The 18978-nt window shown below is 33.4% G+C and overlaps 1 protein-coding gene across 2 annotated transcripts in view; it reads left to right on the top strand.

Moving 5' to 3' along the window:
- The first annotated feature begins 177 nt into the window (after positions 1–177).
- LOC127698937 (crossover junction endonuclease MUS81-like) overlaps positions 178–18978 on the top strand; it is a 44263-nt gene continuing 25462 nt past the window's right edge. For both annotated transcript variants that reach the window (XM_052202696.1, XM_052202698.1), the window contains exons 1-6: positions 178–285; positions 6683–6829; positions 7809–7881; positions 8725–8781; positions 9225–9379; positions 10250–10357. In XM_052202696.1, the coding sequence (XP_052058656.1) occupies positions 6692–6829; positions 7809–7881; positions 8725–8781; positions 9225–9379; positions 10250–10357 (531 nt within the window). In that variant the 5' untranslated portion in view covers positions 178–285; positions 6683–6691. The remainder of the gene's footprint in view (positions 286–6682; positions 6830–7808; positions 7882–8724; positions 8782–9224; positions 9380–10249; positions 10358–18978) is intronic.

Below are 18978 nucleotides of genomic sequence, written 5' to 3'. Positions count from 1 at the left end.
TAGATATTTTAAACTATACCGCATACAATTTCAGGTGAAAAAAATATTCTACAGTACGTAAATTGATAATGTTTGTAGAAACAAAAACTAAATTAAGAAAAAAAAGTTTAGCTATGGTAAGATGATTGAAAAAAATAAATAGCTAATTATAAAGTATCATTTACTGCATTTTGGCGCCATTTTCAAAATTTGCCGCCTCATATTATGATTTCCCACATCACAGCTCATGGTAGGGTACTCTGAGTTGGAGTAGGAAAGACTATATAAATATCCAGATTTTAAAAGGTACATCAGCTGCTTAGTTTCGTGTACAGAAAGTGAGAAACACAAAGTCGACATTCAAAAATCTCCCCATAAAAAGGAATCTGGTTCCGTTCGCCTAATTTAATCACGTTCTCTATTCTCAGATCCGGACATCCTGGCATTTAAATTTTTCAAGGGGTGATGCCAATAGGAATCCTCTAGATTTTTCATCTATTTGAAGGTGATTACTGATTATTTATATTGCCGATTATTTTTTAACCAGATGATATAGTATGATAAAAATCAAAATGGAGATATTGTATAGTGTCTTTAACAATATTAAAAGAGTAAAATTACTATATTCAACTGGTGTCGATATATATCAATTAAATCAATTTGCATTGAAGTCTATGGAAAATCTAGAGGATTCTTATTGGCATCACCTCTCAACATTGTTTACATAACACAAATGCTAATCATTGATTGGTCAGTTACATGTTGTGATGTCACTGCAGATCTGAGAATATGAATCCGTTGTCGATACCAATACTGGCTTTAATACAACGGTTTAAGAGAGCGCCGCCGATTTATTGACGGGGTGTGAGAGCCGATTTGAAGCTCTCTACGCTTGATGCGCGCACTACAGTGTCGTCTAGCTGATTCCACGCGATCACTGTCTTTACAAAGAATGAGTTTGAATATTGTGGTGTTTTGCTTGGTGGAATGTCAAAACACTTAGAGTGATTCTTTACTTGCTTTTCCACAATATTTGTTGCGTGGTATTCTTCGAATTTCTTGGCAGGTATGGTTCATTTCGGATGTGCTTTTTTGAGGAATTCGTCTGGTTCCATAGCGGGAACCAGCCCCTCAATCTATGTCGAGATTATTGCGGGATAAAGATGTTCTTGAGTTTGTACATTACCATTGACCATGTCGCCGACTACCGTGAGGGACGTCGCTGTGGGCTCTAAGGAGTTGTTATTAAAAGTTATGGCAATCAAATATATATTTTTCAAGTTTAAATAAACACATGTTAGTCAGTGAACCGGATATACGATAGTGATTATGTATTACAGTGATGCTTAACAGGTAAAATCGATTGTATTGGTTATTTAAATATATGTATGTAAAACTATTGTAAGTTTAAATTCATTTGATTTTTTCCCTGGTCAAGTGAGGCTGTTAAAATACAGGGGCCCCTAAGTATGCGACCTGGGCTACTTAGGTATTTATATATCAGGAAATGATTGAATAAAAATATTTGTTATCGTTAAAAAAAAAAAAAAAAGTTATGGCTGAACAGACGTGTTTGCTTATATTAGTGTAAATATCATACTTTTAACCTCCACAACCAGTTTGTACATAAATATTAACTTCTGGCTTGTTCATCTTGTCTGGAGATCTTGTAGTTCCAGTTGGGCAAGCATTTTAGAGACACATCCGTCCTCTCTTGACTTGTAATCCCTGGTGATAAATCTTGCAGCTTGACGTTGTATCCTTTTAAGCTTATTTATGTTAGTTACCGTGTAGGGGTCCCATACTATGGCTCCATATTCCATCGTTGATCTGACGAGCGAGATGTAAGCTGTTTTTTTACAATCTTGTGTGCAGTATTTCAAGTTTCTTCTTAGAAAGCCTAGTGTTGAATTTGCTTTCTTTGCCACGTTTGATATGTGGGTGGTCCATTTGAGGTCCTCTGAAATTTGTAGGCCTAGGTACGGGTTATGCTGGACTTGCTGAAGTATGTGTCCATTTAAACTGTAGAATTTATGGCTCTTGTTTCTGATGCTTAGGATGTAGCATTTTTTGGCATTGAACCGCATTCCCCATTTTTCTGCCCATACTTCTAGGTTTTTGAGGTCTTCTTGAAGTATGGTGTGGTCTTTCTGAGATTTCACTGTTCTGAAAAAAAGGCAGTCATCAGCGAAAAGTCTGACTGAAGATTTGACTGCATCTGGGAGGTCATTTATATGGCAAAGGAATAGCAACGGTCCTAGGACTGTGCCTTGCGGGACTCCAGAGTCCACTGTTACTTCTTCTGATTGTTCTCCTTCCACTACCACTTTCATTTTCCTGTTTGTCAAAAACATATTCAGCTAGTTGTTTATTGGCCCACGAATTCCATAATCTCCCATTTTTGATAGTAGTTTCTTATGGGGTACTGTGTCGAAAGCCTTTGAGAAATCTAGTATGGCAATATCGGTTTGTAGTCCGGCATCATATGCTTTCATGAAGTCGTTCATAGTGACAAGTAGTTGGGTTTCACATGAGTAACCGGATCTAAAACCATGGCTTAAAGATGTTAACCCATCATGCTTTTCTAGATGTTTCATTATATGCCTGCATATTATATGTTCCAGGATCTTACACATGTTACATGGTACTGATATTAACGATACAGGTCTGTAATTCTCAGCAGCATGTTTATCGCCTTTTTTGAAAATGCATGATATGTTTGCATTAAGCCAGTCTTGTGGAAGGGTTCCAGTGTCTATAGATTTTTGGAAGATTGCTGTCAGTCCTGGTGTAATTTGACTTGCACATTCTTTCAAAATTCTGTTTGGAAATCCATCTAGTCCAGAGGCTTTTGATGGGTTGACATCTTTCAGCAGTTTTTCTAGTCCCTTTTCTGTTATTATGAGGTTTGGTATAGATTCCTCAATATGTTTTGTTGTGTCTGATATTTTTGTGGATTTATCTATTGTGAAGACCGATTTGAATTGTTGTAATAGTATTTCAGCTATCCCTTTGCTGTCGCTGATGAGTTTCTCTTTGTTTTTTAATGGGGCTACTCCAATGTTGTCATTTTTTCTGGATTTGATGTATTTCCAGAATGGCTTGGTATTGTTTGTTTCTAGGCCCTTTAGTATGGTGTCGTTGATATATGACCATTTTGCTTTCCTAATTTGACTTTTGACTTCTTTTTGGAAGTGCCTGTAGTTTGACCAATTTTTTGTTCTTTTAGCTTGCTGGTATAATCTGCTTTTCTTTTTGAACATCTTCCTTATTTTGTGTGTTATCCAGGGAAGGCTGTTTTTTGAGCAGATTTCTTTAGATGGTATATGTTTGTCCATGCTTTGGAATAACTCTTTCTTGAACGTGTCACTCATTTCTTTGACATTTGAACCTTGTGTGTACATCTGTTTAATTCTTGTTGATGTTTTAGAGGTGTCTTCATTTAGTTTTTCCCAATTTGCCTATGAGTAGATATAGCATTTTCTTGGTTTGCTGCGTTGATAGTATGGCTTAGTGTCGCAGTCTGTTATCACCATTTCATGATCTGATATGCCTGGTGCGTTTTTTGATGTTTTAACTAAAGATGGATTGGTGGTGAATACTAAATCAAGGAGGTTGTTTTTTCTTGCTGGTAGTTCATGTATTTGAGTTAGTTGGAATGTGGCTGTTATAGTTCCATAATTTTGTTTTGGATTTCTTTATCGTTTGCGTTTGAGTTAACTGTTGATGTTTCCCAGTTAATATCTGAACAGTTAAAGTCTCCTGTTAACATGATGTTGGTATTTCTGGCTATTGCATGATGTTCAGTGATTTTTCTAATTCTTCTACACATTTCATGTTCCTTTGTGGCATGTAGAATGAGCCGATGAGTAGTTCTTTTTTCCCTTTAAGTTGTATTTTAACCCATTTAATTTCTCAGTTTGTAACAAGTTCAGTTTGTTCTACAGTTATGATGTCATTATGGACTAATATAAAGACTCCTCCAAGCGTTCCCCTGTCATTTCTATATGCTGTATAACCTTCTGGGAATACTTCGCTTGATTTTATTGCGTCTTTTGTTGGATTTTTCCCAGGCTTTTCTCCTTTTAACCATGATTCCATTCCACAAATTATGTCGGGTAATATGTAATTGACTGCTGCCTTGAATTCTGATGTTTTGTTTTTTATGCTCCTACAGTTAATAGTTAGTATTCGTAGGTTTTGTTTTTCTGGTAGGTTGAAGATGTTTTTGCTTTCTGTTCTGCTCTTATTTGTTGTGTTCTGACTGGTTTTTGAATTTGTTCTCATTTTGGGGCTGCTGGCTTTCAAAGGGCTGAATATGCTTGATGATATGGATTCAAACGTGATGTTATGTGAAAGTGGTTCATAATAGTTGGTAGTATTAAGCCTGTATTTATGAAATGTAAAGGATGATACATTAATGCTATCACATTTACAGCAAAGCCATTGAACATTAGATCTTTCTAGTAGTTCATAGTCAGCTGTGCATAATTCGATGCATGATCTATGATGCCATATGTCACAATCATCTCAGCATACACCTTCGCATTTCCATGTTACAGGGTGATCACATTCACGTTCGTCCCCATTCAAGTTCGCACCCTTTTTATAGGTTTTGTGTTGAAGATCTTCATTGACCTAGCTTATCACTATTTGGAAATCTGCGCCTCTTGGAATATTGACGTCATACAACAATCACTTTTTCATTGTGGCTTCAGATGTTTTCTATTATGACGTCAAAATTTAACTTGAACCTTTGTGATGTCCAGTAATTGCGGACAAATAGCAATAAGGTGTATTTAAATGGGGGGTTCTGATCTGGGATCACGCTTATTGTTTTGTCAGATTCCCGTATCCCGCTTACCATTGTAATAATAACAGTTGTAATTTCACGTGTCACGACTTCGCTTCCCGTTTTCACACACAATAATTTGACTTTCACATGTCACGCTTACAAAATATCAGTCAATCCTGTGTCACACATAGACCCCAATGAGACCCGCTGATGGGTATTATCCCCATTTATGAGTATTATACCCCAAATCAGGTACCAATTTCCAGTGATAAAAATATAAACTTTGGATTTCAAGATATTTGCAGTTATGGCACAAACATTCAATTAAATGACAACATTTCACTCAAAAGACACCATGACAAAAATAACATCTGGACAAAAGTTATATTTACGGCTCTAAATAAGAATTTTTGTAGGCCATACACCAATCTCAAGTTTTTTTTTTATGAATGAGATACACCCTAGGTCAATTGGTGTAAATGACGTCCTCAAACAGTCGATTCTTACTGTGATGTAATAACTTCAGCATAATGTGCATGATGTGACAGGAATTTTGTGAAAGTGCACAAATTAGAAAGTTATGTTACTTCTTTGTATTCATTTGAACTAGCTATGATCTTAAAGGGAAAAATGTTGCTATTTATATGAACATAATGAATGTTTGCTGGATGACAGCCATTACCATGATTATGATGAAATACGAAATTAATTTTTTTATCAATGTAAAATGATATCGACTTTGGGTATAATAATCCAAAAGTGGGTAGTTGGAAAAGTACCCATTATGAGGATCGTCCCCAACTTGATAAATGGGTGAAGTCAGGAGCCTGTTGTTCAGTGGTTGTCATTTGTTGGTGTGGTTCTTCAGTGTTTTTTGTTTTTTATATAGATTAAACCGTTGGTTTTCCTGTTTGAATTGTTTTACACAAGTCATTTTGGGGCCCTTTATAGCTTGCTGTTCGGTGTGAGCCGAGGCTCCGTGTTGAAGGCTGTACTTTGACCTATAATTGTTTACTTTTTATACATTGTGACTTGGATGGAGAGTTGTCTCATTGGCACTCATACCACATCTTCTTATTTATGTTTACATTGATGCTAAATTAATTGTGTCTATTGTTTTTTGTTAGTTGTTTTTTATTTGTGCTGTCAGAAGCAACTCCATATCTCAAATCAAAATTCATTCCAAATTTATGAATAAAACATGAAACGTCTGGTTTCTCAAAATTGAAAGTAGCATGATTATGATGATACCTTCCAGTTTTTAAGTTATATTAAAATCACTTCAATATTTCCAAACTGTTGCATGCCAGAAATCGTTCTTAAAGTTTTTACAGATACAAATTTCAGGTTGTTTTAATAGGTTGTAAAATTACTAAAACTGTACCAATTTGTTTATGTTGTGACTTTGGTATGAACATGATGAATTTGAGATAGATAAAAAAAAACAGACTTTTTAGTCCCAAAAAATGACTAAATCTGGTGAAAAATTTCCCTCTCTTATTTGAAGGATATAAATTAATCATTTGCTTGTTGTGCCCAATCTGTTAAAGTGGAATCAAAGCTTAGTAACATGTAGGTTTCATTTACTGAGAAGTTAATAGAAAGGATAAATATCAATATTTAAAATTGTGCAATTATATGTACCAGTTTTCTTGAAGAATAGTAAGTGTTAGACAATGTTAGATGCATGAATTAAGGTTAATCTACAATGTACATTGAAGCAACTACTTTGATAAAAAGTGATAGAAGTGCATCCTTCCATGTGAATTATATAAATTGACCATTTAATAACTTCTGGCTACTGAACTGTCCAATCTGTTAGTAAGAATTCCATATGGAGGCTATTTTCAAGTTTTTTTTAAGTAGAAAAGCTCCAGATGGAACTCTTAAAGATTAATTTGATTTTAGACAAAGAAAATGGAGAGACACCCATTGTATGGTAAAAGGAAAAAGACAAAACCTGTTTGTCCAAATCCATTATTTGCCTATTGGTTACAAGAATGGAAAGATGATGCTACAGAAAAAGGAATTAAGACACAGTTTGTTTATGCTAAGGTAAAATATAAAAAGAGTTCCAGATAGTTTAAAAGCAATATATATTTTCGCTTTTGAGAGTCTTTGCTTCATGTAAATAATGTATTATGGAAATGATTTTCCCCTGGTCCTTATTGGAATTTATATTAATGATCGATCAACTGTTTATGTGCTTGTTTGTTAGGAATTGAACACAACATATTCTAGACAATCTGAATCATATAAAATTTCCTGTTCCATTTTGATAGGTGGAAGAAACTGAAATTTCTGTACAGAGAACTATCAAATGATTGTTTGGCAACTAAATTCCTAACTGTTATATCATAATAAGAAAGGATATGGGGTATCCATTCATGACACAAAATCAGGACATGCACAGCAAAAGACACGAAAAGCAAAGAAACAGCACTTTTATTGCTGTTCTTCATTTTAAAGTTACTGTGAGGCCTTCAACACGGACCAAAAAAAACCACATCACTGCAAGTTTAGTAAATGCTGTGTACTTTTTCATTTTAATATATGTCTAAGTAACATAAGAAGCCTACTATAGCGGGGATAGGCTGACCTGAACTACACAGGTAGATAATGGATTGGCTGCTGATGCCCATGGTGATGCAGTTTATAAACAATTGTGTATATATATATTGTGTTCTTACATAATACACACAAAAGATAACAAGAATTACCTAAAATATTGAACAGTACAACAGACCACACCAACATCCTAGGAAACAGACATACAAACTACAACAAATATGATCCAGATACTTTCACATGGTACATGTACATGCATGCTTTTATCAAAAATGTGGTCAAAAATTAGTTTAAATTAGCATTATTATACTTGTTTGCTTAACTTATAATATTACAAATTAATTGGCTTTCATGATGAAAATAATAATGGAATTAGTGATATATAATGAAAGACTTATATGAACTTTTACTTTTAAGAATTGTATGTATGCAATTTTCCCATGACAAACATTACCTTTGTTTTCAGGCATTGAAATCATTAAGGAATTATCCCTTACCAATAGCATCAGGAAAGGATTGTAAAATGTTGGAATATTTTGGTTTGTATTATCCTACAACACTATATAGAAGATATTACTTTTTGTAATATGTCACAAGTTTGACTTTTTGAGAATGTGCAAAATGTTAAAATAAAAGTCAATATTGGTTGAATGTCATTGAGAGAGCAACTCTACAACAGTAATGCAAAAATAGACTTCAAGAGTTCAACATGCAGCTGTTCATATTACATCATATGTCAAGAATTTAGCAATGTTTAGCTTTTTATCAACATTTGTTGTTGTTATAGGCATAAATGAAGTTGAAATATATCAAATCTTTACCTAGCCTGGTCAAACGAAAGTCTTTAAAATTGGTATTTGCTGCTTCTTTGTTAAAAATTATTCATGAAGGAGTAAGGGCAAAATCTGGCATGTTGAAAATCTAGCTCAGAGTGTTAGTCTAGAACAAAGTAGGGTTCATATTCCTATTGCATAAACCTGTTCTCATAATTCCATTTGGAAATGATAATTTATTTGCCAAAACCCCAAAACAAAACAGTTAATAAACAGATCATATGTTATTTTCACAAAACAGTTTACTCCAAAATGTCTGAGGGACAGTATAATATTTTTAGTTATTGCATCTCAAGAAGACATTTGATTCTTATTGTGTAATTCTGAATGAAAGATTTATTCAAGTTTGAATAGATTAAGCCTGTGAAATATTTTTCAGGAGTTTTTATCTTGTGAGAGAAGCAGTTTTATTATCGTTATTCAAATAAACTCATAAAATTTGGCAAAAGTCCCATAGAATTTATTAAAAAAAAATTATAATTCAATTTGGTTTACATATTTTCTAAATATTTTTTTTTAAATTGCGAGATTTTAAATTTTCTTTTTCAGGAGACAAAATATGCAAGATGTTGGATGTTAAACTATCAAAACACATTGCTGAATATGGTGAGTGAAAGGAGTTATTTATCTTTCACTTTCAAATCCTCTTTCATGTCTCATGATATTATTTTTTCTTTTTTTTTCTTCTCTGGATAGACAATTGATATTCAATATTAGAATGCAAAATGATTCAGGTTATGTGTCTTTATGGATAATTACTAAGCAGAATTTTAGACCATTGATCATTGGAATTGTGTTGTATCTACATATAAAATATCAGATTGAAAAATCTTTTTTGTGAACTTTTTCGTCTGACACTGAAATTTTAATAATCACTTAGAGTTAAGTATGATATGGCAGCAATACCAAGATAGATTAAAACCTTTCATACATGACAAAGATGTTTAATTAAAACAAAAATTTAGTTAATACAGTAACTTATTTAAAAAACTGTGAGTATCGACTTTGATTAATAGAAAATCCTAAATCATGCAAACTTTTGATAACAGGTTCTGCTGATAATGCACCATTTTTGATGACTGAAGATGAAGCACCAAAACAGAAAAAGACCCAAAAGAAACAAATTGCAAAGACAGAACAGGATCATAGATTTTTCTCTGCAGAATCAGAAAATGATGATGAAGAGCAGGCACCTGTTCCCAGGGTATTTTGTGTTTAAGCTCTTCTACATACATTCATATTAAATATGAACATAAAGAATCTTAATGAAATACATTAATAACTTTGTTATCTTTGTCAAAATTTACCTATGTCAAAATAAAAGCAACTAATTCGGTGTCACTAAGGATTAAATTAGTGGTAGTTTTCTAAAGGATTTCTTACAATTTGATATTTAGTTATTAGATTTTTAACATAAAATTATGACAATCTTTCAACAAACAACCCTAAAAAACATTTGTATCTACAATTTTGAAAAGAAAATGTATGAGTTTTGACTTGATGACCATTCAATCTAGAAAAAAACTCAAAATTTTGGATAAATGCAAATGTGGGGTTTAGACATTTAGAGGTCAACATGCAGTCCTCAGAAGACACTCATCCCAAATATCAACCTCTAAATCTCCCTTAGGAAAAAAAAAATATGTGTAATCAACTCCTATGACAGTTTTCAACCTAGAGCCCTGAAACTTCACAAGAAGATTGCACATTTGTTGACCTTTCATGATGGAATTGTTTAAGGATTTTTTTCACATTTTTCTTGACTTGGGAACTTTGTCTTTTTTCAGCAAAATTTATGAAAGAATGTAAAAGTTTTGTGTAATCAACTCATCCTACAGTTTTCAACCCAGATCCCTGAAACTTTACATGAAGATTGCACATATGTTTGAATTGTGCACTTGCTATTATGGAATTGTTCTATCAATTTTTTTCTCATTTTTCTAGACTTTGAAACTTAGTCATTTTTCAGCAAAACTTAGTCACAAATATTGCAGCACGGCCATTTGAGACTTTGACCTATTTTTTTTTATTTGATAATATAGATTTTAGTAATGAATTCTTACAATTCCTTTAGAAAAGACAAAAATCTGGTAACCAAGGTGGAGGAGGAGGAAGAGAATATATACCAGCTTACAGATCAGGACCTTATGCTCTGTTACTTACCCTGTATAAACATTCACAGGTAAATAAATGTCAAAGCGTTATATTCAGTGGTCATACTTTTAAAATGTACACATTTTAAAATATACAGTTTGTTATATATATGTCAAATGTTACAAATTGTTGGAAGTCTTCTCTTCAGGATTTTTGTCATTTTTACAAAGTAATGCTTTTTGTTGAATAACATAGTTTATTTCTTCAGCATCCTCAACAAGCAGTCAGAGCTCTGACATAAACAAGTCAGAATAAAATGACTTCCATAGGTCAGATATAATTTGATGTAAGTGTTGTCTCCCTTCTTGCACTCAACAGAATATGACTTGTACAGGTCAGTTTATGTCAGACTTTAATTTATCATAAAATGACTTCCACGGGTCAGCTTTTGCACAAAATATTGTGACTTAATATCTTCATATTCTAATAAGATTTATGCCCCTTTTTAATGCATTTTGACTTAGAGAGGTCATTTTTGTTCTGATTTGAAGCAGTCATTACTACCACTTTGTTATCAATATCCATAAAAATATGGTGATTACTAGTTTCGAATTAAAGAGTTTTAAAAAGTGGGGCTCATCTGACATCATACCTTCTCCTTTCCAGAATCTAAACATAATATATTTATCTCATCACATTCAATTATTTCAAAATACAAACAAAAACCAGGTGAGAAACAAGAGGCTCTCAAGAGCCTGAATCGCTCACCTGTATTTCAGAGGAGAAGACTTTTAAATGTTAGCAAACTTGATGAACAAATTGTGTAAAATTGTCTTTAAAGGGCAATAACTCCTTAAGGGGTCAACAATGGGTTGTTCGATTCGTCTGAAAATTTCAGGGCAGATAGATCTTGACCAATTAAACAATTTTACCCCTGTCACATTTGCTCTAAAAGATTTAGTTTTTGAGATATAAGCCAAAAACTGCATTTGACCCTTGTGTTCTATTTTTAGCCATGGCGGCAATGTTTGTCGATGGATACAAATTTCGGATACAATTTATAAACAAGATACCCTAAGGAACATTTAGTTAAAGTTTGAAGTTAATTGGCCCAGTAGTTTCAGAGGAGAAGATTTTTAAATGTTAGCAAACTTGATGAACAAATTGTGTAAAATTGTCTTTAAAGGGCAATAACTCCTTAAGGGGTCAATTGACAATTATGGTCATATTAATTTTTTTGTAGATCTTACTTTGCTGAACATTATTGCTGCTTACAGTTTATATATATCTTTTATACAATCAAAATTGTCCTTGTAGTTGTGTAAATGGTGTAAATTTTTTGCTGTGTTAATTGTTGTCCCATCATGTAACCATACTTTTTTTATTGGTGGTGTTTTATCTGTTATTGTCTCCTGGTATTTAAATTTGCATATAATTTTCTGTTTGTATGGTAATGAAACAAATTCTCATAGATCCAATGTTTTCTTACTTCTGATGTAACTCTCTTGATAGCCAGACTCCAATATAATATCACAACCCACAAAGTCCCCAATGGTGAGTTTTAAGTCAAAAGTAAATTGTAAAAAAGTCAAAATTTTATAAACTCACCATCAGTGAAATTGAGCATTGTGAATCTAAACCAACTCCCTAATAATGAAATGTCAGCTTAAGTGATAAAGGGGGTATCTGTGTGAAAACCAAAACATAGTCCCAATAAATCATACTGGCTCAAAGCAGACAGAATTTTGAATGAATAATATTTATTTATACAATAAATTCAATAACAAAATATTTTGGCCCTTGAGAAACACTCAGCATAATTAAGAATTTAGGAGTTCCTGCTGAGCAAGTCAAATTGCAACCTGTAGTGTGAGGAAGAACCTGCCTGCCCGACAATACGCCAGCCGGGAATGTGAAGCGAGGGTTCTCCACTAAGGGGATGAAACTAGGCGTCTCATCTGCAGCCGGGGTGTGCAAGGTCTGCATGGGGGATAGCCCATGTGGTGCTATTACAAGTAGTAAGTAGCAGGGTCTATCAATCTGGCGCTGGAATAAATTTGATAAAAGTCCCCGAAATGCTTGGGGATGAATGAAATTTTAGTGATAAAATTCCATCAAGGAAAACAGGTAATGAAGTAAAAAATGTCACTGGTAAAAGCTGAGATGTTCCTCATGTCATGATCATTATTGAAGGTGTTTGGAAGGGGTTGGTGGGTGGTAAATTGAATTCTAGCACTGTAAAACTGTCAAGTTGAACTTAGTTTGACTGCTTTGAACCAAGAAACTGATTGCACAAAGACCATGCATATGGCTTAACACACAGATTTTGGGTACATCAATCATCTAGTGGGAGGAGACTGAAATAACTGACCATCAGTTTATATATACTAATTAATGTGTAATTATTCTATGAGACTGAAATAATTCTGCCTTTCATCACATACAGTGAATGATTGTAACATGTATCTGATTAAGAATAGATTAGTATGTCCCCTGATGAGATTGCAGTGTAACTTCAAAGTGTCAAAAGCCAGAGAAATTAATCTCAAGATGTAGCAAATGGTCTGTGTATGTTAATTAAATGTATCCAAAATGTCAGCATGTTTACTGGAAAGATTAATTATCAAAGTTGGCTGCAAATATTGTTTGTATAAACAATACTTATATTACATATAAGTATCCTAATAATAATATTCAAAATAATAACAAAAAACTGCAAAATTTTGTTAAAACTACCAATTCAGTGGCAGCAACCCATTGTTGGGTTGTTCGATTCATCTGAAAATTTCAGAGCTGATAGATATTGACCAATTGAACAATTTTACCCCATGTCAGATTTGCTCTAAAAGCTTTAGTTTTTGAGATATAAGCCAAAAACTGCATTTGACCCCTTGTGTTCTATTTTTAGCCATGGCGGCCATGTTTGTCGATGGATACAAATTTCGGATACAATTTATAAACAAGATACCCTAAGGAACATTTAGTTAAAGTTTGAAGGTAATTGGCCCAGTAGTTTCAGAGAAGAAGATTTTTAAATGTTAGCAAACTTGATGAACAAATTGTGTAAAATTGTCTTTAAAGGGCAATAACTCCTTAAGGGGTCAATTGACAATTATGGTCATATTAATTTTTTTGTAGATCTTACTTTGCTGAACATTATTGCTGCTTACAGTTTATATATATCTATAATAATATTCAAAATAATAACAAAAAACTGCAAAATTTTGTTAAAACTACCAATTCGGTGGCAGCAACCCATTGTTGGGTTGTTCCATTCATCTGAAAATTTCAGAGCTGATAGATATTGACCAATTGAACAATTTTACCCCATGTCAGATTTGCTCTAAAAGCTTTAGTTTTTGAGATATAAGCCAAAAACTGCATTTGACCCCTATGTTCTATTTTTAGCCATGGCGGCCATGTTTGTCGATGGATCAAAACTTTGGATACAATTTATAAACTAGATACCCTAAGGATCATTTAGTTAAAGTTTGAAGGTATTTGGCCCAGTAGTTTCAGAGGAGAAGATTTTTTAAATAGTTTACGACGGCAACAGACGACGGACGCCAAGTGATGGCATAAGCTCACATGGGGCCCTTCGGGCACCGTCAAGCTAAAAATGGATCATACAATTTTCTGAATATCAAAAGATTTACAAAATACAATATTGGATACATTTACTAGTACCATGACAATACATCAAATCTTGCAAGGAAAAACAAGACACTTATTCATGATAAGACTATGTTAATAAAAGATATATTCTCATCCACTTTAAGCCAAATTTATTAAGAGCAAAATATTTATTATTGTCAAGCCTGCGACTTTTGGTCGCAGAAAGCTCGATATAGGGATAGTGATCCGGCGGCGGCGGCGGCGGCGGCGTCGTTAGCTAACTTCTTAAAAGCTTTATATTTCAGAAGGTGGAAGACCTGGATGCTTCATACTTTGTATATGGATGCCTCATGTTACGAAGTTTCCGTCAGTCACATGTCCAATGTCCTTGACCTCATTTTCATGGTTCAGTGACTACTTGAAAAAAAAGTTAACATTTTTTGTAATGTTAAATTCTCTCTTATTATAAGTAGTAGGATAACTATATTTGGTATGTGCGTACCTAGCAAGGTTCTCATGCCCGTCAGACAGTTTTCACTTGACCTCGACCTCATTTCATGGATCAGTGAACAAGGTTAAGTTTTCGTGGTCAAGTCCATATCTCAGATACTATAAGCAATAGGTCTAGTATATTCGGTGTATGGAAGGACTGTAAGGTGTACATGTCCAACTGGCAGGTGTCATCTGACCTTGACCTCATTTTCATGGTTCAGTGGTTATAGTTAAGTTTTTGTGTTTTGGTCTGCTTTTCTTATACTGTATGCAATAGGTCTACTATATTTGGTGTATGGAATGATTGTAAGGTGTACATGTCTAGCTAGCAGGTGTCATCTGACCTTGACCTCGTTTTCATGGTTCAGTGGTCAAAGTTAAGTTTTTGAGTTTTGGTCTTTTTTTCTAATACTATATGCCATAGGTCAACTATATTTGGTTTATGGAAATATTTTATGATCTATATGTCAGTCACGTAGGTTTTATATGACCTTGACCTCATTTTCACGGTTCATTGATCAGTGTTAAGTTTTTGTGTTTTGGTCTGTTTTTCTTAAACTATAAGCAATAGGTCAACTATATTTGTTATATGGAAGAATTGTTAACTGTACATTTCTGCCTGGCACGGTTCATCTGACCTTGACCTCATTTTCATGGTTCATTGGTCAATGTTTAGTTTTCTTGGTTAATGTTAAGTTTATGTGACAGTTGTAATAAAGCTTTATATTTAGGACTATCAACATAATATCAATGATTAGTAAAGAAGGCGAGACATTTCAGTGTGTGCACTCTTGTTTTAATATTTCATTGAGGTAAATACTGTTGTGCAAACTGACTCAAACAAGTCACATTATGTTCTGACTTCAAAGAGTCAGTCATACTAAACGTATTACAACTTTTAAGTCTAGTATTGTCATATTGATTTAAAAATGTATGGGTAAGCCAGATAATAGACTGAGGAAATAAGGTCCCCATAAAGCACAATAATGAGGACTATAAAAAAGTTTATTTGGTATATTCAATATTAAATGTATTTTGTTTTAAACAGGTCAAATCATGTTCTGACTTAAAAGAGTCAGTCCAAAACTAAAATAAATTTATTGAAATGTTTAAGCCGGGCATTGCCATATGATATTTAATGAATGTACGGGAACGTCAGATAAAAGACAAATATATGTAAGATCCCCTAAAATAAATAACCATTTGACTTAATTGTTTCTAAAAATTTATCAAATAATAAACTCAAAAATGGCAGATCCAGAAGCAGGGCTTAAAGGAAGTACACCTAGCTTTGATTGGAAATTTTGTTCTGCAAATTGACTTAAACAGGTCAAGTCATGTTCTGACTTTAAAAAATCAGTCAAAAACTAAATTTATTGAAATTATTAAGTCAGGCATTGCCATTTGATAGTAATGATAATGTATGGAAAAATCAATTAATAAACTCAACAGTGGCAGATTCAGAAGGGGGCTAAGAGGAAGAACACCCAGCTTTGATCAGAAATTTTGTTCTTCAAACTGACTCAAACAGGTCAAATCATGTTCTGACTTAAAAGAGTCTGTCAAAAACTAAATGGATATGCATAAAATCTGGTTCATAATTTTTGAAAAGATGGAGAGATTAATGAGTCTATATTTTGTTATTCCGACTCACAAATGTCACTATGTGACAAATTTCGGGAATTTTTCTCTCCTTTTGACTGATTCCTATAAGTTGTATGGGTGCCATAACTATCACTACAACATGTACAAAGTCATCACATTCTAAGGGACGACATCAAAAGATCAATGTAGGATAAAAAAACTTAAATCAAATAGTTTGGGGGTGGGGTTAAAATTGCTGCAAGTTTTTTTTATCCACAAATCGATTTTACAGAAATCCATATTGGTCAATCAATTTTTCCCAAATTAAGTTAAGAGGGGGGGGGGGGGGTCAGTGAAAAAATTATGTGAATTAAGTTTTTTTATCCTACATTAAACTTTTGATGTCGTCCCTAATGACCTGACCTTTTACAGTATTTCTGTCTGAATTTTGTATGAATATTCTGTATTTACTTATTTAACTACATGATTGCAAGTCTATTAATTAACTTTGTTTATTACTTATATTAAACTAAACCTCTATTTATCAATTATCTTTACTCTGGTTATTGATTATATGAGAAAAACTCTGCCTATTACTATATGACTGTAATCTAAACTCTGATTGTTAACATCCTGGATTGCATATCTGCATGACCATTAAACTCATGGTATGCCCATTTTATTTGAGGATATAAAAGTATTGTTTTTTCAATATAACATTTTCAGACACATTGAATCTGTGAAGACAACTTTCAATTTTACTTTAGAAATTAAAGAGTTTGTAAGCAAAATGTTGGGGAAATTTAATTATAATTAAGAATGTTTAAAATTAGTTAAGAAAAAAGCCGACATTATTAATGTTAAAACAATGTCGAGGAGAAAAAATATACAAATTCAGACCAAATTTGGTGACTTTGTTGTCCTTCAAGAAGCCGTACATATAATCCATAATATTTTCACTGTTTTTTAAATACATGTAAAAGTTGAAAGATAACTATCTATTGGTTTTTTTTAAATAGCTTTTTTCACAACACTTATAACTTTGTAATTTATGTTCCATTGTACACTTGTTATTCTTCATATCTTTAAAAATTGTTGTTTGGGAACAAAATCTTGTCAGGGTTTCTTATGGTACTAGCATGACAAGTGCATTCATATTCTGAAATACTCTAAACATTAAAAAAAAAATCAGTATCTTCAGATCATTCTGAGTCTTTCTGACCTTATTAAGTCAGAACATTCAGACTTTTATAAGTCAGAACATTCAGACTTTTATAAGTCAGAACATTCTAACTTCCAATATTCTTCTCACTTCTGTAGAAACAAAGACTATCAATATCTCAAATAAGAGGTAAATGCTTCATGTGGCTAAGCATCTGGGGTAAGAATTATAGATGTGCAATTTCAGAGGAAAACAAATATGCCATGTAATTAATAAGATGTGATGCATGTGAGAGGAAAATAATACTGAATAGACAATTCTGTTTGCACAAACACTGATAAATATAATATGTAAAGGTGGTCTCTCAGCAGATTAAAATAAACAAGAAATAATTGTTACAGGATGCTGTTACGAAGTCTCCCAAACAAATCTCCCATAATTCGTCATTCCCATGGTCGCCTGACATTGGGCAAGTTTCAGTACAAATTGGTTTTGTCTAGTAAAGTGATATGCATAAGTGACGCCTAGGGATTGACCTTGCATGTCATTCAAATCTTCTTGAAATGACGAACAGGAATATTATATGGTTTACCTTAAGGGGTGGTGATCCAGACCATTTCAAAAGGGGGATGGGGATGACCCCCATGGACTTCCCCTATATTTCATTTGATTTGTTTTATTGTCCTGTGCAAGAATATATATGGTTAAGGGGTGGGGATCTCGACCGTTTACAAGTTTTCAAACATAAAGGGGTGGGGTGACCTTCAGGGACTTCACCTTTATTTCATTTGATTTGTCTTATTGTCCCTTACAAGAATATATATGGTTAAGGGGTGGGGATCTCGACCGTTTACAAGTTTTCACACAGGAGGGGGTGGGGGTGACCCCCAGGGACTTCCCCTATATTTCATTTGATTTGTTTTATTGTCCCATTCAAGAATATATATATGGTTTAGGGGTGGGGATCTCGACCGTTTACAAGTTTTCAAACAGGAGGGGTAGGGCGTGACCCCCAGGGACCTCCCCAACATATCATTTGATTTGTTAAATTGTCCCATACAAGAATATATATGGTTTAGGGGTTGGGATCTCTACCATTTACAAAATATAAGAACATTCACAAATGGCAGGGGGTGGGGGTAAACCTGGAGACTAGCCCGGTGTATTTCATTCAAATCAATTTGACATTATAAAGAGGAATAGAGAAATGACAGGGATAGGGGTGATTCCTGGAGACTTGCCCTACATTTCATTTGATTTGTTTTATCATGCCCCATGATCATAAGACATAACTGAAGACCCGGTGTGTGCATCACTTATTGTTCTCAAGTTATAATCATTTTAAAAATAAAAAAAAAACTTGGGTTCTTTAGTTAAACCCCTCCCTTCCTTTTTCTTTTTATTAAAATTATTCCCATTTTCGTTTCCTTATCATCATATCAATATTCACAATGATTGTTTTTCTCATTGGGAGAAACGAATCAGAAAGGTTAAAAAATCAATTCGTGATTGAGTTTAAAAATAGAAAAATCACATGACGATGTTCAGCTCGAAGCAATAATTTTACTTTTTAAATTGCACTGACTGGTTGGTAATGTTAATATTGTTTAAGACAACACGAGTTATCTCCCGAAAATAACAATTCATTATCATAACAACATTTTCTGACCTGAACAAGTCAGAATTGTCATACACCAGGTTATCTCAAAGATCACGCGTCCGTATTTACAGGTCACACGCCTTCATGAAACAGCAAAAAAATCACTTGCAAGGAACTTCTTTATAGGCAAAAAATATAAAAATGCCCATGAAAATATTGAGGTAATATGAATTACCTTTCTAGAAATGCCCACAAT

This window comes from Mytilus californianus, unplaced genomic scaffold, assembly GCF_021869535.1.
Source record: "Mytilus californianus isolate M0D057914Y unplaced genomic scaffold, xbMytCali1.0.p SCAF_4, whole genome shotgun sequence".
Lineage (NCBI taxonomy): Eukaryota > Metazoa > Mollusca > Bivalvia > Mytilida > Mytilidae > Mytilus > Mytilus californianus.
The sequence above is the reverse complement of the archived record's forward strand: the minus strand, read 5'-3'. Positions and strand labels throughout refer to the sequence as shown.